The sequence below is a fragment of the Triticum aestivum genome, chromosome 7D (genome assembly GCF_018294505.1).
Source record: "Triticum aestivum cultivar Chinese Spring chromosome 7D, IWGSC CS RefSeq v2.1, whole genome shotgun sequence".
Taxonomy (NCBI): Eukaryota; Viridiplantae; Streptophyta; class Magnoliopsida; order Poales; family Poaceae; genus Triticum; species Triticum aestivum.
The window spans coordinates 501730241-501757283 of NC_057814.1; the positions used below are offsets into that span (position 1 = coordinate 501730241).

Here is a 27043-nt window from a genome sequence, read left to right on the forward strand (position 1 = left end):
CGGATGAGAAAAATGACCTCATCTACCTGTGTTATTGATCTATAAGTGGTTGAGAAGAAAGAAATATTCGAACATTTTAGGATGAGAAAAATGGTCTCACCTAGACGGGGACCATTGTCGCTGATGAACAAATATCATTATTATCTCTGAAGTAACAATAGTAGCAATCGTATTGTAGCAATTGAAACCGGGTTGCGTTTGCAGCACATGACCCACCACTTCTATCTGTCCTCTGAAACGCATCTTCTCCTTCCTTCCTTCCCTATAAATACACGAGTGCCACTTCCTCGGGAAAACCAGAGTGATACTTCCGTTTGACAACCTAACACACAACAGATACTCTTTTAGCCAGGAGACACAGATCTCACGCCCTCTCGAGGCACTGCAAGCTCGGCGACGATGATCGGCGAGATGGACGCGGACATGGTCGTAGGATACTTCGGCGGCAAGAGCATCCTCATCACCGGCTCAACTGGGTTCTTAGGAAAAGGTACGTGCTCATGCACGGCTAATCGTTCAGGTTGTGCGCTGCGTTTTAGCTGATCATCTCAGAGGGCTATACGCGGGTGTTCTGATGCGAGGGCAGTTCTCGTGGAGAAGATACTGAGGGTGCAGCCCGATGTCAAGAAGCTCTTCCTCCTGGTTCGTGCCCCCGACGTCGAATCCGCAAAGCTTCGGATTCAGACTGAGGTGAAGTATTTCATTCTAGCCTTCCTTTTCCACGACATGTCTGGTAACTCATGGTGTCTGAACTTTCATCGCCATTTTGTTCTTGGCAATATAATGCTTGCTTAGTTTCTGAACTTCTCTCCACCGTTTAAGAACAGAGGGAACTTCTCTCCACCATTCAAGAGTTAATAGTAGAGGGAACAATTCAAGAATAACTAATTGTGTGCATGCGCACACATATAGGTCATGTCGAAACTCATACTGCACGCAACTCGTGCACACCTTGTGCATTCTCGAAGCTTTGCTCACAAAAGACTCATGGGAGTTCCCTGCCCTTTTGGTTTAAAGTAGATAGGCAGTTGATTAAAGAAAAGAGAGACTAACTTCTTTTTCGAAAAGGAGGGAAATCCCCCAGCCTCAGCAACAAAAAGAATTTGGCAGAAAGATGCTTGTTGTATAGATCAATATCACAGATTCTTTTTCTATAAAATGTATTTTCTACAAATCAATACCACAGTTATTTGTTTGCTAGATATATCAAGCAATTCGTTTACTTCAATCAGCCATACACCAAAATTCAGGTCAGCATAAATGCATCTTGCTGTCTACCGATAGAAGTAGGGTCATGAATGAATCATGTGAAGACAATTAAATTTACTCCACCCATTCACGAGATGGATGTTTCTTATTGAGCAAATCTGCGGTGGAAGCTGCAGAAATCCTTTCAGTGGAGTAAAGACAGCGTAATGAGTAGGATGCAGTGGCAAATTACCGCAAATGTCCGTGGGGAAATGAATGGCAACAGAGCACGAAAAAGGGAGAAGGATGTGAGATACATGGACACGGCAGTAGTTGAGCAGTTGAGCTGTGTCTCCAGCGCACTTGAGAAATAAACTGAAAAAAATGCTAGTTTTCTGAATCTAGTAATAAGTCTGCGATTGGGTTAGCAGCATTCACTTCTCAGAAATACTTCCTCCCGAGAGTAATTCTAGAACTGCATAGTACTGCAACAGTAATTTATGAACGCTGTTTCGGTGTTCTTCAGGTCACAGGGAGGGAGATCTTTCTAGTTCTGAAAGAAAAACATGGTATGGGGTTCTACGATTTCATCGATGAAAAGATCTGCCCTTTGGCAGGAGACATCATGCATGAGAACTTTGGACTAGACACTGCCAACCTGAGAGAATTGTCCAAGGACATAGACATCATGGTCAACATAGCTGCGACTACAAACTTCTCTGAAAGGTTTGAGCCGGTGTTTCCTTGTAAGATACTGTATTAGTTTTTCTTTCAACGCGAAACGGTAGGAATTTCTTCCCACTGCATGTATTTGTAAGAGATTAGTGATACAACATATACGCTGCTTGGAATAACTGATCAAAATATGATGCCTTACTTTTTCAGATACGACGTGGCTTTCGATGCTAATGTCTTGGGAGCAAAGCACGTGTGCGCATTCGCAAGGAAGTGTATGAAACTCAAGATGCTGCTTCATGTTTCAACTGGTGGGAATCAATAATATGCAGTAGTATAAGACTATGATCTATGTATTTTGGTGTCATGCCATCGTTGAGTGTACTAACTCATAAATGGATTACATGATTTGAACAGCCTATGTAGCTGGTGAACAAGAGGGGCTAATACCAGAGAAACCATTCTTGATTGGTGAGACACTAAAGGAGGGCACACATTTGGACATCGAATCCGAGCTAAATCTGATCAGAGAGACCAGGAGAGAGCTGAAGGCTAACTGTTCTTCGGAGAAGGCTGAGAGGAGAACCATGAAGGAGCTTGGCCTCAAGAGGTCAGACATAAACAACAACAGCATACATATGCTTGTGCACTTCTTTCTGCTGCAGCTGGTTACTGCAAAGCTGACACATCTGTTACATGTCTATGAATGAAGGGCTCGGCAGTTTGGGTGGCCAAACACCTATGTCTTCACCAAGGCAATGGGGGAGATGCTGCTGGGGCATCTGCGAGGGGAGCTTCCCGTGGTCATCCTCCGGCCGAGCATCATAACCAGCATCCTCAAGGAGCCATTGCCTGGATGGATGGAAGGAATCAGGTGACAGAAACTTAAGACTCTGTTTTCTTGATTTTTCTTCTTCGGGACTGTAAACAACAGCTAGCATGGATTGAACATTTTCAGGACGATCGACGCGGTGGTCATCGGTTACGCCAAGCAGACCTTGCCGTTCTTCCTGGTCGACCTCAGCTTGATAATGGACGTGGTAATTAAGTTTGCTTATTATTACAAAGTTACCCTGATCAATGTACATGTATGCAAGTACGTTACCCAACTGTTCTTGACAACAGATTCCGGGGGACATGGTGGTGAACGCTATGATGGTGGCCATGGCGGCGCACTCGGAGGAGCGGGCGCAGACCATCTACCACGTGACGTCGTCGCTGCGCAACCCGGCGCCCTACGCGATCCTGGCGGACACGGGGCACCGCTACTTCTACGACAACCCGCCGCGCACCGGGAGGAACGGCGAGCCCGCCCGGCTCAACAAGATGCGCTTCTTCAGCACGGTGGCGCGGCTGAGCCTGTACATGGCCGTCAGGTACAGGCTCCCGCTCGAGGTAAATTCAAATTAGCCCGCCATTTCAACATGGGAGTGAGATGAGGATGAGACCACTCAATCAGTCTGCTGGGTTGGTTGGATGGAGAACAGATGCTCCGGCTGGTGAACATTGCGCTCTGCGGCGTCTTCTCGCGGCGCTACGACGACCTCAGCAGGAAGTACAGGTTCATCGTGCAGCTCATCGAGCTCTACACGCCCTACAGCTTGTTCAAAGGATGGTACGTACGCGTCAAAATGGAGTAACATTTTAGAGTAAGATAATACTCCCTTCGTCCTAAAATAAGTGTCTTAATTTTAATATAACTTAAAGTTAAGACTTATTTTGAGACGGAGGGAATAGTACGGTTCTTTGACTTGATTTTTTTCTCAACCATGTGAAGCTTTGATGACATGAACACGGAGAGGCTAAGGATGGCGATGAAGAAGGAGCAAGATAGCAACAATGCAGAAGAATATTACTTTGATTTCGATCCCAAGTCCGTCGACTGGGACAGCTACTTCTATGGTGTTCACATCCCCGGTGTGCTCAAGTACATGCGTGATTGAATTATATGTAACTACGCAAATTTCCAGCCAAGTTACTAGAACCACTGAAATTTGAAAATAATTGTCTCCCTTTTTTTTTGAATGATTTAAACATTGATCACCATGCCTACCGTGCGGTAACAATTGTCTCCCTTTGTTATGCAGCTCTTATTTCTTTTTGTGAGGTTTATTATGCAGCTCTAATGAATATCTATTTTACTCCATTAGTTATGCAACTCCCACGGCCACGAATGTATTAGACAATGTCTTCTTTCACAAAAAGGAAGTTGATACCCATGACCACTGCATCGTGTGATGCACATATACATCTTTATTAACACCATACAACCAACATCCGAAGAAGTATAAAAGGCAGAAAATAAGACTAATCACAACCAATCGATAACAGGGTTACACTCATATACATAATCTGTTATTAGACCGCCATCCAATGTATCCAGTGCAACCGTCAACTGGAAATCAAAGGCCATAGATGTCTGATTCTCCACACATAATAAAGAGCATCATATACGGATCCATCATGTACATCAGAAGATAACCTGCAAGATCCCCTAAAAAAGATAACTTGCAAGAAAATTGAAAGGTTTCTTCTACTCCCTCTGTTCCATAATGTAGTGCGTATATTTCTTTTAGAAGTCCAATGTTACAAACTTTAATCATAGTTATAGAAAAAAAGTACATTTAAAGTACCAAATGCATATCATTGATGCATCATCCGTTATATTTTCATGTTGTATATCTTCGGAATCGCTTATATAAATAGCTTTTTCTGGAAACTCGGTTAATGTTTGTTGGAGTAAACCACGTTAGGTGACGTTCAGTATGGTACTAGCTAGTCAGGTGACTTGGTTAGTTAGTTAGTGCATGGATGAGTCAGTGTAGTTTGCATGGAATGAGTCCAAGCCGGTGGCTCTTGGCCGTGTGTTGGTGGCGCATGGATAGGAGTGGATGGCATTACGTGCATGTAGTTAGTGATTAGCATCATGCATGGAGTTAGTTGGAGTAGTGGCTGGATGTGCTGGCCGGTTAGTGCGTGCGTGATGGCTGGCTGTGTGCTCTCCTGTGTATATATATGTCACATTGAGCAATGGAAAGGAGCCATGAGGGCTAGTGAAAAAATGTAGCCATCGTGTGTACACCAAGGGGCAGGGCCTCTACGCAAAGCTCTTGTGCTCTTCCTTGGTGTGTGTGTGTGTGTGTGTGTAGAGTTTCTCCATGGTGTGTGTTCATGAGAGATGAGAGGAAGAAGAAGAGTGGCGCTGCGAGGAGGCGGCGCCAACATGTTTGCTTGGTTTGACTCTTCAGATACAGAATAGAGGGAGTATTATAAACACTAGTAAGTATGTTAATTCCAAATTTCTCACAATAAGACACCTGCTTCCACATGGACCCCCACCAGCCAGTCCCGAACGTACTTTTGTATGATGGTAGGTGGAGGAAGGTTAATAGCTATGTGAATCGTACGCCAAATGAGAGCAGCAAACATGGATGAATCCAAGCCATGCGTTGTCTCGAAATCTCATGGTCTTTCCATTGTGTACCTAGAAAATTTCTTACGAAAGGATCCGTTTTAAGCCCTTCCAGAATGCCGAGTCAAACGGCTTTGTCGAAGCCTGCTGGAAATATGTCTTGTAGGTAGTAGCAAGTGTTATTATTATTATTTTGCAAAAAGGACCCTAGAACTATATTAAAATTAAGCGGTGATACAACACAACCCGGAAAAACAGGAAATTACAACTAGATCCCTGAGTAACCGATCCAGCATCGTCACCTAAGCGAGATGAGGGCGCGCCGCCGCCGCCGCTCCCTCCGGAGCCAGCGAAACCCTTGGTTGTGCGTGCGGATTGTTGACGGCGGGAAGTCTCCTCCACCTTCAGTCCAAAGGACCAGCACGCCGGGGAAGAGCCAAACCAGTACCGCGTCACCATTTGCGCCGGACAAACGCCGTCGAGAGCACATAGAACCAGAGACCAGCAATCACTCTTGAACAAACAACGAAGCCAACCATCGATGTATGCTAGCAGGCCGCTGCACCAACCCCAACACCTCCATGGTAAGCACAAAGAAGCACTCACTATGGTGAAGACAAGGTCGGGGAACACAATCTCCACAATGTCGGGGTCACCTCCAACACAACGCCCGCACCAGGAGAACACCACACCAACGCTTGCACCCACATATCCATCATTGCCGTCACCGAGAACGCCGGCGAGAGGCAGCACGGATCGGGGAGACCTTATTGGCTCAAGCGCCGCCGCCGCTCTCGCAAAAATGTCGCCGCCAGCCACGCACACCCACACCCTATATACACACCAGACGCACAGATCCGGGGTTCCCCCATCCTTCCACTTCCGAAGCAGCTGGAGAAGGGGAGGGAAACCCATGGCGGCGCTGGGGAATTGGGTTGGAACTTGAATCGCCTTCCTGGCGAGCGGTTACCTTTCCTTCGTATTTATTTCCAAGCTTGTAATTATATTTATATGCTAGAATTGCTATGGTTTTTGAATATGAGATTCAGAGGAAAACTCATATGCATGTGCGAAAACCTAGATTCTGCCTTGAGTGGTTGGATTTGATGACGGTGGTGATTGACCGCTCCCTTCTTCAAGGTGTCGTTGTTGAAAATCCTCATCATCCGTGTTGTGTCATGAGATGGTTGGTGCGGATATGGTGACTGTTGTAGTTTGTCAATGGTGGATCTGACCGCTTTGTGTTTTTTTCTCGTCTAAGCATAACTTTGGTCTTATATGACTTTGCTACTTGTCGGCGCATTTTTGTGTGCACGCGTTGGTGTTGGCTATGTGCATCCTAGTTATGCACAGGCCGGGTGTGTGTTCATTATGTTTGTATACTCTTGATGCTTCACTTTGAGTCAATAAAATCCACCCTTTATCGAAAAGGTAGCTAGGTTGCTAGTCTCGCGTCTTGACACAACTTTAACATTCATAGGCTTTATTGTTAAGGAAGCTGGCAAATGTGTCTACTACCACTATGGCGGGGGCACGGGCGTAATCCCTGCTTCTATGTTGATGATATACTAATATTTGGGACCACATTCAAAGTCCTTGATGATATCAAAACATTCTTATCTCAATTTTTTGAGATGAAAGACATTGGAGAAACTAATGTTAACATAAACACCATGCTGTTGAGAAATGAAAATAATGGGATTACTCTTGTGGAATCTCATTATGTGAAACACGTGTTCAGCATATTTGGATATTCCAATTTCGAAGCTTCTCCAACTCTTTATGATTTTAGTGTATTGCTTCAAAAGAATCAAATGGTGTTGGGGAACGCAGTAATTTCAAAAAAAAATCCTACGCACACGCAAGATCTATCATGGTGATGCATAGCAACGAGAGGGGAGAGTGTAGTCCACGTACCCTCGTAGACCGTAAGCGGAAGTGTTATGACAACGCGGTTGATGTAGTCATACATCTTCACGATCCGACCGATCCTAGTACCGAAAGTACGACACCTCCACGATCTGCACACGTTCGGCTAGGTGACCTCCCAAGAACTCTCGATCCAGCTGAGTGTCGAGGGAGATCTTCGTTAGCACGACAGCGTGATGACGGTGATGATGAAGGCGTAGGGCTTTGCCTAAGCACTGCAACGATATGATCGTAGTCAACTCCTTGAACTTGTCGAAAACCTTTCGCAACAAGTCGAGCTTTGTAGGCAATAACATTACCGGCAGCGTCAATCTTCTTCTTGAAGATCCATTTATTCTCTATGGCTTGCCGATCATCGGGCAAGTCAACCAAAGTCCACACTTTGTTCTCATACATGGATCCCATCTCAGATTTCATGGCCTCAAGCCATTTTGCGGAATCTGGGCTCATCATCGCTTCCTCATAGTTCGTAGGTTCGTCATGGTCAAGTAACATGACTTCCAGAACAGGATTACCATACCACTTGGTGCGGATCTTACTCTGGTTGACCTACGAGGTTCGGTAGTAACTTGATCAGAAGTTTCATGATCATCATCATTAGCTTCCTCACTTACTGGTGTAGGAATCACTGGAACTGATTTCTGTGATGAACTACTTTCCAATAAGGGAGCAGGTACTGTTACGTCATCAAGTTCTACTTTCCTCCCACTCACTTTTTTCGAGAGAAACTCCTCTATAAAGGATCCATTCTTAGCAAGGAATATCTTGCCTTCGGATCTGTGATAGAAGGTGTACACAACAGTCTCCTTTGGGTATCCTATGAAGACACATTTCTTCGATTTGGGTTCGAGCTTATCAGGTTGAAGTTTTTCACATAAGCATCGCAGCCCCAAACTTTAAAGAACGACAACTTGGGTTTCTTGCCAAACCACAGTTCATAAGGTGTCGTCTCAACGAATTTAGATGGTGCCCTATTTAACGTGAATGCAGCCGTCTCTAAAGCATAACCCCAACACGATAGTGGTAAATCAGTGAGAGACATCACAGATCGCACCATATCTAGTAAAGTACGATTACGACGTTCGGACACACCATTACGCTGTGGTGTTCCAAGTGGCGTGAGTTGCGAAACTATTCCGCATTGTTTCAAATGAAGACCAAACTCGTAACTCAAATATTCTCCTCCACGATCAGATTGTAGAAACTTTATTTTCTTGTTACGATGATTTTCCACTTCACTCTCAAATTCTTTGAACTTTTCAAATGTTTCAGACTTATGTTTCATCAAGTAGATATACCCATATCTGCTCAAATCATCTGTGAAGGTAAGAAAATAACGATACCCGCCGCGAGCATCAACACTCATCGGACTGCATACATCAGTATGTATTATTTCCAACAAGTCTGTTGCTCGCTCCATTGTTTCGGAGAACGGAGTCTTAGTCATCTTGCCCATGAGGCATGGTTCGCAAGCATCAAGTGATTCATAATCAAGTGATTCCAAAAGCCCATCAGCATGGAGTTTCTTCATGCGCTTTACACCAATATGACCTAAACGGCAGTGCCACAAATAAATTGCACTATCATTATCAACTCTGCATCTTACAGGTGTAGAACTTATTAGAGACTTCATATCTCTCGATCCGGGCATTTGCTTGAAATATTAACTTCAACTCCTGGAACATCTCATATGCTCCATGACGTTCAAAACATCGTTGAAGTCCCAGTTCTAAGCCGTAAAGCATGGCACACTGAACTATCGAGTAGTCATCAGCTTTGCTCTGCCAGGTGTTCACAACATCTGGCATTGCTCCTGCAGCGGGTTTGGCACCCAGCGGTGCTTCCAGGACGTAATTCTTCTATGCGGCAATGAGGATAATCCTCAAGTTACGGACCCAGTCTGTGTAGTTGCTACCATCATTTTTCAACTTAGCTTTCTCTAGGAACGCATTAAAATTCAACGGAACAACAGCACGGGCCATCTATCTACAACAACATAGACATGCAAAATACTATCAGGTACTAAGTTCATGATAAATTAAAGTTCAATTAATCATATTACTTAAGAACTCCCACTTAGATAGACATCCCTCTAATTATCTAAGTGATCACGTGATCCATATCAACTAAACCATGTCCGATCATCATGTGAGATGGAGTAGTTTTCAATGGTGAACATCACTATGTTGATCATATCTACTATGTGATTCACGCTCGACCTTTCAGTCTCAGTGTTCCGAGGCCATATCTGCATATGCTAGGCTCGTCAAGTTTAACCCGAGTATTCTGCATGTGCAAAACTGGCTTGCACCCGTTGTATATGTGAACGTAGAGCTTATCACACCCGATCATCACGTGGTGTCTCGGCTTATACCTTGAAATTTAGTGAGAGATCATCTTATAATGCTACCGTCGAACTAAGCAAAATAAGATGCATAAAGGATAAACATCACATGAAATAATATAAGTGATATGATATGGCCATCATCATTCTTGTGCCTTTGATCTCCATCTCCAAAGCACTGTCATGATCACCATCGTCACCGGCTTGACACCTTGATCTCCATCGAAGCATCGTTGTTGTCTCGCCAACTATTGCTTCTACGACTATCGCTACTGCTTAGTGATAAAGTAAAGCAATTACATGGCGATTGCATTTCATACAATAAAACGACAACCATATGGCTCGTGCCACTTGCCGATAATTGTGTTACAAAACATGATCATCTCATACAATAAAATTTAACATCATGTCTTGACCATATCACATCACAACATGCCCTGCAAACACAAGTTAGACGTCCTCTACTTTGTTGTTGCAAGTTTTACGTGGCTACTACGGGCTGAGCAAGAACCGTTCTTACCTACGCATCAAAACCACAAAGATTTTTTGTCAAGTGTGTTGTTTTAACCTTCAACAAGGACCGGGCATAGTCACAATCGATTCAACTAAAGTTGGAGAAACTGACACCCACTAGCCACCTGTGTGCGAAGCACGTCGGTAGAACCAGTCTCGCGTAAGCGTACGCGTAATGTCGGTCTGAGCCACTTCATCCAACAATACCGCCGAATCAAAGTATGACATGCTGGTAAGCAGTATGACTATTATCGCCCACAACTCTTTGTGTTCTACTCGTGCATATAACATCTACGCATAAAGCTGGCTCGGATGCCACTGTTGGGGAACGCAGTAATTTCAGAAAAGTTCCTATGCACACGCAAGATCTATCATGGTGATGCATAGCAACGAGAGGGAAGAGTGTAGTCCACGTACCCTCGTAGACCGTAAGCGGAAGTGTTATGACAACGTGATACATCTCCAACGTATCTATAATTTTTTTATTGTTCCATGCTATTATATTATCTATTTTGGATGTTTAATGGGCTTTATTATGCACTTTTATATTATTTTTGGGACTAACCTATTAACCGAAGGCCCAGTGCAAATTGTTGTTTTTTTGCCTATTTCAGTGTTTCGCAGAAAAGGAATATCAAACGGAATCCAAACGGAATGAAACCTTCGCGAGGATCGTTTTTGGAACAAACGCAATCCAGGAGACTTGGAGTGGACATCAAGGAAGCAACGAGGTGGCCATGAGGTAGGAGGGCGCGCCCAGGGGGGTAGGCGCGCCCCCCACCCTCATGGGCCCCTCGTGGCTCCACCGACCTACTTCTTTCGCCTATATATACTCATATACCATGAAAACATCCGAGAGCACCACAAAACCCTATTTCCACCGTCGTAACCTTCTGTACCCGTGAGATCCCATCTTGGGGCCTTTTCCGGCGCTCTGCCGGAGGGAGCATCGATCACGGAGGGCTTCTACATCAGCACCATAGCCTCTCCGATGATGTGTGAGTAGTTTACCACAGACCTCCGGGTCCATAGTTATTAGCTAGATGGATTCTTCTCTCTCTTTGGATCTCAATACAAAGTTCTCCTCGATCTTCTTGGAGATCTGTTCGATGTAATTCTTTTTGCGGTGTGTTTGTCGAGATCCGATGAATTGTGGGTTTATGATCAAGATTATCTATGAACAATATTTGATTCTTCTCTGAATTATTTTATGCATGATTTAAATATCTTTGCAAGTCTCTTCGAATTATCAGTTTGGTTTGGCCTACTAGATTGATCTTTCTTGCAATGGGAGAAGTGCTTAGCTTTGGGTTCAATCTTGCGGTGTCCTTTCCCAGTGACAGCAGGGGCAGCAAGGCACGTATTGTATTGTTGCCATCGAGGATAAAAAGATGGGGTTTATATCATATTGCTTGAGTTTATCCCTCTACATCATGTCATCTTGCCTAAGGAGTTACTCTGTTCTTATGAACTTAATACTCTAGATGCATGCTGGAGAGCAGTCGATGTGTGGAGTAATAGTAGTAGATGCAGAATCGTTTCGGTCTACTTGTCACGGACGTGATGCCTATATACATGATCATGCCTAGATATTCTCATAACTATGCGCTTTTCTATCAATTGCTCGACAGTAATTTGTTCACCCACCATAGATCATGCTATCATGAGAGAATCAACTAGTGAAACCTATGGCCCCGGGGTCTATCTTCCATCATATTATTTTCCTATCAACTTGCTATTTCTGCCGCCGTTTATTTTGCAATTTTTACTTTCCAATCTATACAACAAAAATACCAAAATATTTATCTTATTATCTTTATCAGATCTCACTTTTACAAGTGGTCGTGAAGGGATTGACAACCCCTTTATCGCGTTGGTTGCAGGGTTCTTGATTGTTTGTGCAGGTACGAGGGACTTGCGTGTAGTCTCCTACTGGATTGATACCTTGGTTCTCAAAAACTAAGGGAAATACTTACGCTTCTTTGCTGCATCACCCTTTCCTCTTCAAGGGCAAACCAACGCATGCTCAAGACGTAGCACAACGCGGTTGATGTAGTCGTAATTCTTCACGATCCGCCCGATCGTAGTACCAAAAGTACGGCACCTCCGCGATCTGCACACGTTTGGCCCGGTGACGTCCCACGAACTCTCGATCCAGCTGAGTGTCGAGGGAGAGCTTCGTCAGCACGACGGCGCGATGACGGTGATGATGAAGCTACCGGCGCAGGGCGTCGCCTAAGCACTACAACAATATGACCGAGGTGGAAATCTGTGGAGGGGGGCACCGCACACGGCTAAGAGATCAACTTGTGTGTCTATGGGGTGCCCCCCTCCCCCGTATATAAATGAGTGGAGGGGAGGGGCCGGCCCTCTCTATGGCGCGCCCTAGGGGAGTCCTACTCAAACCGGGCGCGCCCCCTCCTAGGCCGCCTCCTCCTCTCTCCCACTAAGGCCCAATAAGGCCCATATACTCCCCGGGGGGTTCCGGTAACCCCCCGGTACTTCGGTAAATGCCCAAACTCACTCGAAACCGTTCCGATGTCCAAACATAGTCATCCAATATATCGATCTTTATGTCTCGACCATTTCGAGACTCCTCGTCATGTCCGTCATCATATCCAGGACTCCGAACTACCTTCGGTGCATCAAAACACATAAACTCATAATACTGATCGTCACCAAACGTTAAACGTGCGGACCCTACGGATTCGAGAACTATGTAGACATGACCGAGACTCATCTCCGGTCAATAACCAATAGCGGAGCCTGGATGCTCATATTGGTTCCTACATATTCTACGAAGATCTTTATCGGTCAAACCGCATAACAACATACGTTGTTCCCTTTGTCATCGGTATGTTACTTTCCTGAGATTCAATCGTCGGTGTCATCATACCTAGTTCAATCTCGTTACCGACAAGTCTCTTTACTCGTTCCGTAATGCATCATCCCATAACTAACTCATTAGTCACAATGCTTGCAAGGCTTATAGTGATGTGCACTACCGAGAGGGCCCAGAGATACCTCTCCGATACTCGGAGTGACAAATCCTAATCTCGATCTATGTCAACTCAACAAACACCATCGGAGACACCTGTAGAGCATCTTTATAGTCACCCAGTTACGTTGTGACGTTTGATAGCACACTAAGTGTTCCTCCGGTATTCGGGAGTTGCATGATCTCATAGTCATAGGAACATGTATAAGTTATGAAGAAAGCAATAGCAATAAACTAAATGATCAAAGTTCTAAGCTAACGGATGGGTCAAGTCAATCACATCATTCTCTAATGATGTGATCCCGTTTATCAACTGACAACTCTTTGTCCATGGCTAGGAAACTTAACCATCTTTGATTAACGAGCTAGTCAAGAAGAGGCATACTAGTGACACCGTTTGTCTATGTATTCACACATGTACTAAGTTTTCGGTTAATACAACTCTAGCATGAATAATAAACATTTATCATGATATAAGGAAATATAAATAACAACTTTATTATTGCCTCTAGGGCATATTTCCTTCAAATGGCACTAGAGATTAGTTGAGATACTCTAAGATAATTGGCTCCTCGTGTACTTAGCTAGTGCAAGAGGTCTGAAATGTCATTTGCAGTGAGTGAACTAATTAAATTGTTTTGTTTCCAATTTGGGATATGATCATTGGCATGCTCTTGAGAGAGTAATGTGGTATATAAAGGGAACCATGAGCTATGTCATTTGCTATAACGGATGAAGGGTATAGTGACTCAAATTTGATTTCTGATGCCGATGAGATAAAGGCCACAAGTGGATACATATTCATTCTTGATGGTGGCATTGTTTCATGGTTGTCTTGGAAGCAAACCATCTTACCGAGCTCAACAATGAAAGCAGAACTCACAACATTAGACACAACTACTGTTGAAGCAAAATGGCTTCGTAAACTCTTAATGGATTTGCTGGCGGTTGAGAAACCCATACCGGCTATCCTCATGAACTATGAAAATCAAACTGTAACTTTCAAAGTAAAAGTTTTAAAGGATAATATGAAGAATTCAAGACATGTGAAAAATATTAAAATCTGTTAGAAAACTAAAGAAGTTTGAAGTAATAAGGTTGTAATATGTTCCAATTGCTAAAAATCTGGCAGATTCTTTTACAAAGGTCTATCAAGGAATGTGATAGACAATGCATCAAAGGAGATGGGTTTGAAACACACAACAGTTGTCAGAGCTGAAACCTAACCTATGTGATTGGCGATCCCATGAAGTAGGATATGGGAAATCGAACCTTTATAGCTAGAGAAAGCAATTAATAAACTCTCCGCTAATGATGCAGTTCTCTCAATGATGTTGTAAGGTAGGTTGATTAATTCTTAATGTGTTATGTTTGCTTATGGAAGTGAAGGCGTCGTCCTACATGGCACTCTTTAAAGAACACAGCTTTATGAGCTAGACTGTTGGTCACATTCTATGAGAAATGGGTAATCTCTAATAAGCTCATGAAAGGCCAGGTGTACGACTTATATGCCCCAGCCCACGGAGTAGCCTTAACAGCCATGTACCGCTAATGACATTTAGTAAAGCTTGTTCGCACACGATTAATAATTTGAGGCATGGTCCATTGTCCGGTTGTGCATAAGTGTAGCTGCTTGTCTAGGTGGAGCTCAACCATAATCGGTCTTCACTGAACTACAGGTATATCAAATAGTACAATCGGAACCAATGCAATCCAATGTGCCTATGAGATTTGGTGGGGATTGTTACATTTTATGGGCCTCGGACCACCAGATCTTTTATTCGGCCTAGTTAAAATTTTCAATCTGTAAGGCCTATTTGAGTTTCATGACAAGTGTGTAATTTTAGTAACAATTGTGTACTTCTAACACCATACTTCTAGGGGAGTGGAAGAAACACCAATAGAAAAGGTGAGTTGTTCTATTATGCCTTGTAGCATCAGAAAAGAGGGCAACAACACGCGCACTCACTCACACACTTTATGCCACGCGGCGCAACACGTGTGCATCGTGGTTCGTGAATCAAGATCGAGTTTGGGCTAATGTGATGCACCTTTTATGCTCAACAATACAATGCCTAATTTTGGGTGTACATGTCAATTCTTGAAGTCACTATGGACACGTTTTCTACCCTCAAAGCTCTTCCACTATGTGTCGGGCGCATCTTATCACTCTTTCCATGTGTCCCCTCTATGTAGAGGAGATACAAAGGAGAGAGACTACACATAACTAACACACCAAACAAAACACACACCGCCATGTTCCTCTGTGCTGAGGTGCTTCTCTGGCGACCCCATCTTGGCGACTGCGTGCACAACCATTTGGGAGAGCAGGCCTCCGAAACCCCGTCCCTTGAGAACCTACATGGGGTGATGGGCAATATGGCTTGGGGAGCGTCTAGGCATGACTGATCGCTCAAGTTCAAGTACATCCTCGACCTCCGTCCACCTACTTCGACTACTTCCTCTAGGACGGGCGACCACCTTGTCTTCACCACCATGGTTCAAGATGTTGCTATACTGGTGTTCCGGATGCCCGGGTATGTTATGACCCTCTCTTTCTTGACATGTGTCATTGGTTTATATGCGTATGTGCTAAATGTTCCTAGTATGTCGTATGTGATTTGCCATGTAAGTAATCTTGTGATAATGCTAATCTGCATTAAGCTTAAACGTAGTCTCCTAACATTTATCATGTTATGTGAGATTTTTCAGAGCAACCGAAATATGCTAGTAAATTATGTTAATTTCTACTACTCCGTCCCATAATGTAAGATATTTTTGCAAACTAACATAATTTGCAAAAACGTCTTACATTATTGGATAGAGATAGTATATGTTTACCAGAATCATGCTAATCAAGCAAAAACGCAGAGTTGAAGACAAGACGAAGATCCCAGAAAAACAGTAGAACATTTTTCTTTTTTGAGCAAAACTGTAGAACAATATGCACATAATCATACATCACAGGCCACCATACGTACAAAGGCCCCACAAACCACCGTGCAAAAACCAGCCCAATGTAAGAGCGAGCGAGAAAGAGAAGAATGAATAGACCAGCCTCGGAGAAGAAGAACAGTCCTCTCCAGGCCCACGGAGAAAAAACAGAAATGACACACACGTAAGTAAGGTCAAGGTCGCGTCCAGAGCCTCCGGCGGCCTCGTCTCAGTCCCTGGTGTGAGGGATCAAGCACCCGAACATCTGCACGCACGCGCACACACGTCACATCTCAGCTCAGGACGGACACACGCACGGAGCGCGATCACCGTGGTGTAGTATGGAGTAGTAGGTGCGTACCTTGGAGTAGAAGGGGGTGTGCCGGGGCCGCCTCGCGGCCGTGTAGCTCTCCGGCGACGGCATGCGGCGGCGAGGGAGGTTCCGCACCCCGCCGCGGCGGGCCGCCTCCCGGTCATGCTTCACCCGGTCGAACATCACCGTGTACCCCTGCGCCCCCCCGCTCTGCTCGTCCCACGCCCCGAACTTGGGCACCGCCGTCGGCCTCTGCCGCCCCTGCGTGCCACGCGTCGTCAGTCGGCGCGAGCCCATCACACACGCGAGTTCACTCGAGGCGTGTAAATGCAGCCAGCAGGTAGGCAACTCACCGGCGCGTGGTTCGGCGAGGCGGACCGCGCCCGGGCCCCCGCCGGCTTGTACCTCGCTTCATGCGGCTTGTGGTGCGCGCCGTGCCCGGCCGGGCGGTGGTGGTGGTGGCCGTGGTCGCTGCCGTGCCCGGACGAAGGGCGGTGGTTGCCGTTGTCGCCGCCGTGTCCGGCCGGAGGCTGGTGGTGGGTGGGCTGTGGCCGCGGCTGGTACTGCGGCGGCGGCGCGAACTTGCTCTTCTCGGCGGTGCTGCTGCCGGCCCGGCGGTGCTGGTGGCCGTTCTGGTGCGGCGCCGCGCGGTCGCCGCTGGAGGTGGCCGGCCTGGAGCCCGGGATGATCACCCTCGGGGCCTCCTCCTCCGGGTCGTTGGGGTTGAACGGCCGCTGGAGCGGCGGCGCGGTGGCGCCCTTGTTCTCGCGCACCTTATTGAAGTAGACCGTGTAACCCACATTGTCGCTGTCCCAGGTGCCAAACTTGGGCACGCTCGGCCGATTCTGCACGTACACAAATGTATCCAATGTGTTACTCCCAAAAATATATAAATACAATCAATTCATGGTCTTTGTTTATGATTGTTTGTACAGTTCAGAATCAGAAGCCACAAAATGGAAACGTTGAACCACAGTTAAGAAAAGTTACTCACCCGCAAAAAAAGTTAAGAAAAGTTACTGAAAATTCCAATAATATCTTAAATTATAGTATAATCATAAACATTTTGCAAACCATGGATTTAGATAAATTTCAAATATTTTTTGTTTTCTCCTTAACTTCTCGAGAATATTGCTAACGTTTGTCTAAATTATTTGTGTTTTCCATAAATTTTCTTATTTTCATTGTCATTTTCCTTTGATTTTCCATCTCTAAATATCATAAATATATTTTTTAAATAAAATTTATTTTGTCTTATTTTTCTAAATGTTCTAAAAAGTATCTTGCTCTTCCCAATTTTTATTTCATATAAGTTGTCTACCAGATACTCTTGTGGCCCTTTAAGTTTGACAACCGTCTATATTTTGCTTCATTCTCACTAAAAGCAGTTTTGACGATGGCGTGTCAACTATTTTAGACACTTATAAGCCTGATACCACTCAAGAAACTGAGGAAGGCCATAAAAATGGAAAGGAAATCAGGGAAGAGTAATGATATAAACATTGAGGATCTTTTTCAAAAACTCACATAGTTGAGGTGTTAAACTTAGACTATAACAACAGGACATATGCACCCTTGTGAACAGTAAAATGTGAAAAATAGTGAATTCTGTTTTTATGGCAACAAACATGGTTGTTCTATCTACGTGCAAATTTTCTTGAAGAAAAATCATTTGTAGTACACTAAAAGAAAAAGCAAAATCGATGCTTTAAAAAGGCTATTTTCAAAACATCCACGAGCATTGGTTATGTTTTACTTTCGAACAATCTCAAATGTCATTCCTTCAAGAAATTTGTTTTGCTGGGTTTCAAGAAAATGTGCATGCAGGTAGAACACTAACCAATGTTTGATGCAAAAAATAGAGTTTCTAAAACTTTTTTGGGGAGATTTTACTGTCCATGGCAGGTGCATTTATGTTTGGGAGCAGGGTAGCACTTTCGTTAACAGTAGTCGATCCATGAACATAATACCATAATTAAACATATTCAGCATCAATTAAACAACATTGCGGGCATTTTAGATAGGTGGCATAAACATATCCAGCAATGCACATCTATATGACTCAATCAAATAAAATAAAAAGTAATAGTTTTGCTAAAGCACATCTAGATGTCCCCTTAGTATTGCACATCTAAGTCATATACCATTGATTTTATGCAGAGATTGTGTGGGTGTTTTCTTCTTTTCTTTTCCTTTTTATAATTGATTGAGTCAGTTAGATATGCAATAATGTGCTCTACACAGCCCCAAAAAGTAAATACCTGCAAGAATGTTCAAGTAAAATCAATGATATAAGATTTGCCTTAGCAAAAATCGTTTTAGATAACAAAACCGTTTTAGAGCACATCTAGACGTGCCTTAGCAAAACCGTTTTAGATAACGATACTCTTTGTCTGCTAGCCACCTAAAGAAAGTCAAACGGCTCCAACAGCAATGGGGGTTAATGTTTATTGGATCATTCGAAAAAAAATGTTTATTGGATCAAACGACCGGTTAATTAGTTTAGCTGATTGGCACCCTAATCGGAGTCAACTCGTAAATCTGCCAATAGCATCGCATTATTGGTTTGGCAATGGTCGCGGCTGCTGTGGTCGTGCGAATGTGTCTCCGACTAACGCCTGAAAGCGACGTGCCTCCCAGTAGAAAACAAGACCCTGCGAATGTTCCTGAAAGCAGAGCCCTGCTACAGACTACAGAGAGCGGACACATACCCTGCCTTGGTTCATCCAGGCGAAATTCAATCTACAGTACAGTAGTATATATGCACAATCCCATCACCGCGATTAAATTCCGACGCACTCAATTTTGGATTTGATTCCATCTGTGATGTATTTTGCCGCTTGGCAGTTGCAACTTTCCCCAACCTAAAGCTTCCATTTCGACGAAACGGGCTGCAGCATGGCGATCGATGATTTGGGTTGACGTTGAAGAGTTATACGTGATCCTAAGGCAAGGCGATGGAACCACATGGCTAGGGCCAGGCTAGATATATGAACAGGCTCGCATTTGATGGGGATCAACCACAAATAATTTACGCTAGGAGCACAGGAATTGAGCAAAGCATGCACCATGCAGTGCCCGTGAAACATCCATGCATGCGGACGGACATGGAAGCGAGGGGAGGGGAGGGGAGGGGGAGCACTCACGGCCATCCGCTGAGGAGGAGTCGGTCGACGGCCGGAGCCCGGCGAGGCAGAGCCTGAGCCTGAGCTTGAGCTTGATCCCTCTCCGCCCCTGTCTCGTGGGTTCCGTCTCTCTCCTTCCCCCGCAGAGAGGCGGGAGAGGGGGCCAACGGCAGGGCGCGACCGAGGCTGGGGGGAGGTCGGAGAGGCGCTGGCTTAAATTTGACAGGCCTTCTAATAATGGCCGCGCCCCCTTGGGCTGTGGGTGCGCAAGCTGCAAAATAGCCTGCCTTGGTCGAGCCACCCCGTTGGTATATAGACGACGGCGATGGCGAGGCCAAGGCTGGCTGGCGCCTCATCGGTTCGATCGGTGCGCTTGTTTAGTACAGGCTAGGCTAGGATAGGAGGTTGGTTCCGTCGTCCCAAGTTGCCACCTACCGGAGGAACTGAGTTACACGGATGATGTGGTCTGATGTACGTATCATGTATGTATGTGTGTACCTTTGTTTAGTGCATTTGCTGTTTCTTACGCGGTAAGAAGAAGAATGAGATGAACGCGGGTGAAGAAAGGATACGTCAGATGTAGAAGTGCAACATTTAGAAGCCTACTAGGCGTGCACTTTCTATCGACTTGCGGTACATTCTTTTTCAGGATGGGAATGCAGCGGAAACAGCGCTGACGGTGAAATAATAAATAAATAAACGGAAGTGCTCTCTGGGGAACGTCACACTTTTTTACGTTCCCAGCGAACTATCATTTAACCGTTGGATGGAAAACACGGATCCTAAAGCAGCCCTAGTGGCCACGTCACAAAAACAAAAACGTTCGATGGGAATGTGTCTCTGGTGAATGTGTGCGCGTGTATGCAAAGTTATTTTGCGCGGTTCCGTAGGTAGATCTAGGGCCATCCACTTGCTCTGAGATTCGTAAAACTGTATAGCCATCTAAATATATAGCACTAGTATATTTTTTGTATCTTTATTTTTAGTTAAATCAGTGACAGCATAATGGACCCCAAACTACACCTTTTGTCAGGGACAATAGGCATGCAAGTCTCTCCTCTGACTCTACCCGCGGAACAAATCCATAGACTTTATTTCCTCTTAGAGAATTAAAATCAACCATATCTTTTAAACTATATACTCGTTTTTTGAAACTTTTTATATATTTGGACTCCTGGCGTCAAGAACTATAAAACTAGACCAATTTTGGTTACATTTCAAACACATTTAATTTTTGATGTTTCACATTTCATATGTGAAATAAACCCATTTCACTAGAAAAATCTGAAACAAACTTATTTCACTAGAAATATGTGAAAATAACATTTTTCACGTAAACCTACTGAACTCAAATGACAACTTGTGAAACTAATTATTTGGAATTGTGTAACTTTTTTATTTCAAAAGAGTAAAGTAAGTTATTTCATGAATGTGCAATTGAAATAGACGTGAATTTTGTGAAACAAGCCAATGAAAAGTAAAATGCACCTATTGAAAGTGCAAAAAAATGTGAAACTAAAATCTCAAGTTGTGAAATTGAAAATTATGAAATGTGTAACGGTTTACTTCAAAAGAGCGAAATATGCTTTTTCAATAATGTGGAATTAAGTTTTGACGTCCTCTCCGTCGGAGCTTTCCCCGACCCCCGCGTCCCTCTCTGAGGCGACACGGGGGGAACCCCAACATCCCCGCTGACGGGCCCCCCTTCCCCGCCTCCCTCCCTCGCCGCCGCCGTGGACCACTGCGGGGCAAAGCCCTGGCAGCGCCGGCGGCGGCGGGGCTTCTCCCCGACGTAGCTCCTCTCCCTTTCCCCAATGACGACCCGGATCTGCTGCTGGTGGCCTTGGCGGCGCGGCACGGTGAAGGCTCGGCAGCGTCCCTGCTCGGCGCCGGTGGTGTTGGGGCGCCTGCGTCCGGTGGTGCTGCCTAGACGGTCGGTGCAGCCTGGGGCTCGCGGGCTCGGGATCCCCCTTGCTATATCTGAGTGGCGGGATTCGGGCTGTGGCCGCTGTTAGGCGTGGTGGGGTGTTGCCGTGGCCCTGTTGCCGCTGGGCGCCATGGTGGTGCAGGCGGAAGCGGTGTCCCCGGGGAGGTGGTCCTGGCGAAGATGGGCAGCGGTGTGGTGGTGGCGGACGGGCGCGACGGCATGCTGGAGGCGACGGCGTGAGCTACCGGCCAGGTTTGGTGGCGGCGTTGTGATGGCTCGGCTAGGAGGGCGTTCCTGGCGAGCAGCAAGCGCCGGTCACCTGCGATCCGTGTGGTGAGCGACGGCGTTCTCGCGGTGGCGCTAGCGTGGGTGCTACCTGCGGCGAGGCGGGTCAGATCTGAACCTGTTCGGGTCCGTTCCGGGCCCTTGGTGCTGGGCACATCGCAAGGCCGTCCCTTGGAGCGGGCGACGGCCGTCGTGGGCGGTCTTGGCCCTTGCTGGAGGTGCGGAGTGGCTGTTGTTCTTCAGCTAGGTTGGAGGTGTTGGTTGGGCCGCGATTCTAGGCACTGCGGGGGCACGGCGAGGGCGTTCACCGGATCCTGTCAAGGAGCACTACTGGTAGGTGCCTGCAGGTGGAGCGCCAGCAACGGCGGTGGCGGCGGCGTTGGATCTGCCATGGGGGCGGCGGCGCCGAGATGGCCCTGCCAGGAAGGTGTCCTGGCGTGCAGCAGGCTTCCGGCCGCCTCCTTGTGAGGGGATCGCAGCGATGCCTCGGTGGAGATGGCGCCGGAGTGAGGTTGGAGGGGCGGGCCAGATCCAATCTGGCAGGAGTCTCTCGGTGTTGATGAAGGCCGATGGAGCGGATCTGGCTTTTGCTCCGCTTGGAGGAAGTGGTTGCTTCTCGACGGTGATGTTGGTGGAGTTCTGGTTCGCGCTCTCTCGGCAGTGTGGGTGGTGCTGGACCACGGCTACGCGGCTTCAGTGGATTTGCTGCGGTGACGGCGGTGCGAGGCTTCAGGGACGGTGCTGCCCAGCACCTCGTCGGAGTGGAGATGCGCAACATTACGGATGAAAATCATGTCCACTTGGCCGGCCGGCGTCGATGGCACCCGCGGGTGTCGTTTCCCTCCCTGGAGGCGACGTCGAGTGTGTCGTCATCTCCCTCGTGCTTGGTGTTGGCAGTTGTCTCCGGGCGAAAGCCTTGGTCCTCTGGAGCGGCATGATGGCGGCGTGTGCGACGTCGTTTCTCTGTTGGGAGCATCGTGCGAGGAGACTGAGTTTCCTGTTGGCGCTCCTCCGGTGTTCGTCGTGGCCCTGACCGCTCTCCTCCGGCGCTATGTATGGTCGTTGCGGATGAATCCAAAGGAAGCTGGAGTTGCTGTTCTTCGGAGGTGTTCAGTGTCGATCAAGACGAGGCAAGGTGTTTTGGTCTTGGGCAGGTTTTTCTGTGTTGTAGTTGTGTTGTTGTGTGTGGCTGTCCGGAGGATAGCCGGATGTGGTGTTGAGCTACGCTCGTTGTTCGCAGCGAGTCATAGATGTCATGTACTAATTTTCTCTCCTTCTATAAAGCTATGGTACGCAATTTGCGTACCCTCGAAAAAAATGTGAAATTGAAATGTCAACTTGTGAAACTGATTTTTTTTAATATGTAACAATTATTTAAAAAAAGTGAAACATCATCTTATTTAAAAAATGTGCAGTTGAAATATATGTGTTTTTATGAAACAAGTCAGTGGAAAGTGAAATGTATGGTCTAAAAGTGAAAAATAATATGAAACCGAAATGTTAACTTGTGAAACTGATTATTTCCAAAATGTGTAACGGTTTATTTCAGAAGAGTGAAACGTGTTATTTCAAACATGTGCAATTTAAATATATATGTTTTTTGTGAAACAAGCCCGTGGAAAGTGAAATTCATGTTCTCAAAGTGAAAACAATATGAAACTAAAATGTTAATTTGTGAAACCAATTTTTTTTTGAAATTTGCTACAATTTATTTCAAGAGTGTGAAACATGTTATTTTAAAAAAATGTGTAATTGTAATATATGTGATTATTGTGAAACAAGCTAGTGAAAAGTAAAATGTAGGTTCTGAGAGTGAAAAACAATATGAACTGGAATGTCAACTTGTGAAATCGATCAATTCCAAATGTGAAATGGTTTATTTTAAAACAGTGATATATGTTCTTTCAAAATTTTGCAATTGAAGTACATATGATTTATTTGAAACAAGCCAGTGAAAAGTGAAATGTAAATTTTGAATGTGAAAAACAACACAAAACTGAAATGTGAACTTGTGAAACTGATTGAAATCATTTTATTCATAAGATTTTAAACGGGTGAAATATGTGAAATGTGTTTCATGAATTTTAACTTATTTAAAATGTATCCAAAATCGATTTTGTTTTAAAGGTCTTTGCGACATGGGTTCAAATATATAAAATGTTTGGAAATCAAAAGTTTGGTTTAAGAGATATGAATGATTTTAAGTTAGCAAAGGTGAAATAAATGTATGAATTAGTTTGAGAGAGAGAAGAGAGGGAATGGACAGCACATGCATGCAAGACCCTGTGTCGTCTGACCAAAAGCTGGCTTCAATATGGAGTAGCTATGTATTCTCGAAACACAATGCTTCGCTTTTAATACTACATGGTGCTGCACTAATCTTCAGACCGCAATGAGCGGCTCAAGATCCGCCGCCACATCACGGAACCGCGTAATTTTACTTTTCGTGCGCGTCTACTACCCGGACCACGGACAGATCCACCTAGTGGCCGCCGCTCCTTGCTTGTAGGAGCTCCACCTTTGCTCCTGTGGCGCCACCGCCTACCGCCGCGGTGGCCGACTCCAGCGACCTCCCTTGCCTCCTTGCATTGATCTTTGTCCCCATATTTTCTGTATCGCCATTCTCCAGCCGCCGCTCCTTGCTTGTAGTAGCTCCACGCTTGCTCCTATGGCGCCACCGCCTACCGCCACTGTGGCTGACTCCGGTAACCTCCCGCGCCTCCTCGCCTGAATCTTCGTCCCCACATTGCCTGCATCGCCGTTCTCCGCCCACTGCTGCTTGCTAGTAGGAGCTCCGCGCTCGCTCCTATGGCGTTGTCGTCACTACCTGCCGCCGCGGTGGCCGACTCCGGAGACCTCCCGTGCCTCCTCGCCCGGATCTTCTTCTTCACATTACCTGCATTGCTGTTCTCCAACCGCGCCGCCGCCCGCACAGCTCCTCCAGCCGCCATGGACGAGTCCAACGCGCCCGGCCAGCGGGCCTCAATCTGCAGGAGGAAACACGCCACCGTGTGGCCTGCTAGCCCACATTCCCAGCAGGTCACGGACGCCGCAGGTTGTTCTTGGGCGGTGAGCGGTGGCCTCCAACTATCGCACGTCGGCAAGCAGCTCGCCGGAGAGCACAAGCTTCTACGCCCATCTCAGATTAGGCACTTCGTGGTGCTCTTTTTTTTACTCCCTTTGTTCCTAAATGCAAGTCTTTTTAGAGATTCCACTACAAAGTAGTACATACGGATGTATATAGACATATTTTAAAGTGTAGATTCACTCATTTTGCTTCGTATGTAGTCCATAGTGGAATCTTTAAAAAGACTTATATTTAGGAACGGAGGTACTATTGAGTAACATGCAACTCTTCTGCTATGTGTTTATAGTACACATTTTTTGTTGCAATGCTTCAAATGCAAATTCACTAGACTTGTCATGTAACACCTCTAATATTTTGTGTATAATCATGCCATGTTCTGAAAATGCAAGAACTGGCCATGGCAATTTATCCATGAACAATTCAAAAAGACATGGCATTTTCTTAATTAGTGGCATGGCAAATTTTACTAGGCGATATGACAAAATTTAAACATGGCATTTTTCACATTGTTTTTGCCATGGTAGTTTAGATATGATTTGTTTCAAAATATGTCATTTCGTTAGTTAGTAGCATGGCACTTTCCACTACCGTGTCTCTAAATCCTTGTGTGTTTTTCGTTGCCATGGCAAAAACTAGTTTCTTGTCATGGCAAAAACTAGTTTCTTGCCATGGTAGCTCCATAATTATTTTGACCAAGTGTATATCTCTTTTCCCTATTTCCTTAATAGTATGAATGCTTTGGAAACGTTTCATGTCACATTTTTTTATGACTGTTTCTTTTAATTGCTGATAACCCACAAGTATAGAGGATCATAATAGTTTTCGAGGGTAGAGTATTCAACCCAAATTTATTGATTCGGCACAAGGGAAGCCAAAGAATATTCTCAAGTATTAGCAGTTGAGTTGTCAATTCAACCACACCTGGATAACTTAGTATCTGCAGCAAAGTATTTAGTAGCAAAGTAGTATGGAAATAATGGTAACGGTGGCAAAAGTAACATTGATAGTTTTGTAGTAATTGTAACAGTGGCAACAGAAAAGTAAATAAGCAAAGAACAATATGTGAAAAGCTCGTAGGCATTGGATCGGTGATGGAGAATTATGCTGGATGCGATTCCTCATGCAATAGTTATAACATAGGGTGACATAGAACTAGCTCCAATTCATCAATGTAATGTAGGCATGTATTCCGAATATAGTCATACGTGCTTATGGAAAAGAACTTGCATGACATCTTTTGTCCTACCCTCCCGTGGCAGCGGGGTCCTATTGGAAACTAAGGGATATTAAGGCCTCCTTTTAATAGAGTACCGGACCAAAGCATTAACACTTAGTGAATATATGAACTCCTCAAACTACGGTCATCACCGGTAACGGTCCCGATTATTGTCACTTCGGGGTTAACGGATCATAACACATAATAGGTGACTATAGACTTGCAAGATAGGATCAAGAACTCACATATATTCATGGAAACACAATAGGTTCAGATCTGAAATCATGGCACTCGGGCCCTAGTGACAAGCATTAAGCATAGCAAAGTCATAGCAACATCAATCTCAAAACATAGTGGATACTAGGGATCAAACCCTAACAAAACTAACTCAATTACATGGTAAATCTCATCCAACCCATCACCGTCCAGCAAGCCTACGATGGAATTACTCACGCACGGCGGTGAGCATCATGAAATTGGTGATGGAGGATGGTTGATGATGACGATGCTGACGGATTCCCCTCTCCGGAGCCCCGAACGGACTCCAGATCAGCCCTCCCGAGAGATATTAGGGCTTGGCGGCGGCTCCGTATCGTAAAACGCGATGAATCATTCTCTCTGATTTTTTTCTCCCCGAACGTGAATATATAGAGTTGGAGTTGAGGTTGGTGGAGCACCAGGGGGCCCACGAGGCAGGGGGCACACCAGGGGGTAGGCGCGCCCTCACCCTCGTGGACAGGGTGTGGGCCCCCTGGCCTTGATTCTTTCGCCAGTATTTTTATTAATTCCAAAAATAATCTCCGTTGATTTGCAGGTCATTCCGAGAACTTTTATTTCTGCACAAAAATAACACCATGGCAATTCTGCTGAAAACTGCGTCAGTCCGGGTTAGTTCCATTCAAATCATGCAAATTAGAGTCCAAAACAAGGGCAAAAGTGTTTGGAAAAGTAGATACGACGAAGACGTATCAACTCCCCCAAGCTTAAACCTTTGCTTGTCCTCAAGCAATTCAGTTGACAAACTGAAAGTGATAAAGAAAAACTTTTACAAACTCTGTTTGCTCTTGTTGTTGTTGTTGTTGGGGAACGTCGTAAT

General features: G+C 45.3%; 2 protein-coding genes across 3 annotated transcripts; one reads left to right on the plus strand and one right to left on the minus strand.

Annotated features, from left to right (window-relative positions):
* Positions 1-303: 303 nt before the first annotated feature.
* Positions 304-3975, plus strand: LOC123165984 (fatty acyl-CoA reductase 1). Of its 2 annotated transcripts, none has more exons than XM_044583746.1 (10): positions 304-490; positions 587-690; positions 1715-1914; positions 2074-2174; positions 2281-2473; positions 2576-2737; positions 2822-2903; positions 2989-3258; positions 3351-3478; positions 3641-3975. In XM_044583746.1, the coding sequence occupies exons 1-10, from the start codon at positions 400-402 to the stop codon at positions 3804-3806; spliced, it is 1497 nt and encodes a 498-aa protein (XP_044439681.1). In that variant the 5' UTR covers positions 304-399; the 3' UTR covers positions 3807-3975. The 2 variants fall into 2 exon arrangements, with proteins under 2 accessions (XP_044439681.1, XP_044439682.1); XM_044583747.1 differs by having other exon boundaries at positions 3351-3512; positions 3641-3781.
* An 11971-nt stretch (positions 3976-15946) lies between these two features.
* Positions 15947-19687, minus strand: LOC123170218 (RPM1-interacting protein 4). Its single transcript, XM_044588056.1, has 4 exons — positions 19453-19687; positions 16660-17151; positions 16355-16567; positions 15947-16258 (listed from the first exon to the last, which is right to left on the minus strand). Exons 1-4 carry the CDS (start codon positions 19456-19458, stop codon positions 16223-16225), a joined length of 747 nt encoding a protein of 248 aa, XP_044443991.1. The 5' UTR covers positions 19459-19687; the 3' UTR covers positions 15947-16222.
* Between the last annotated feature and the right edge of the window lie 7356 nt (positions 19688-27043).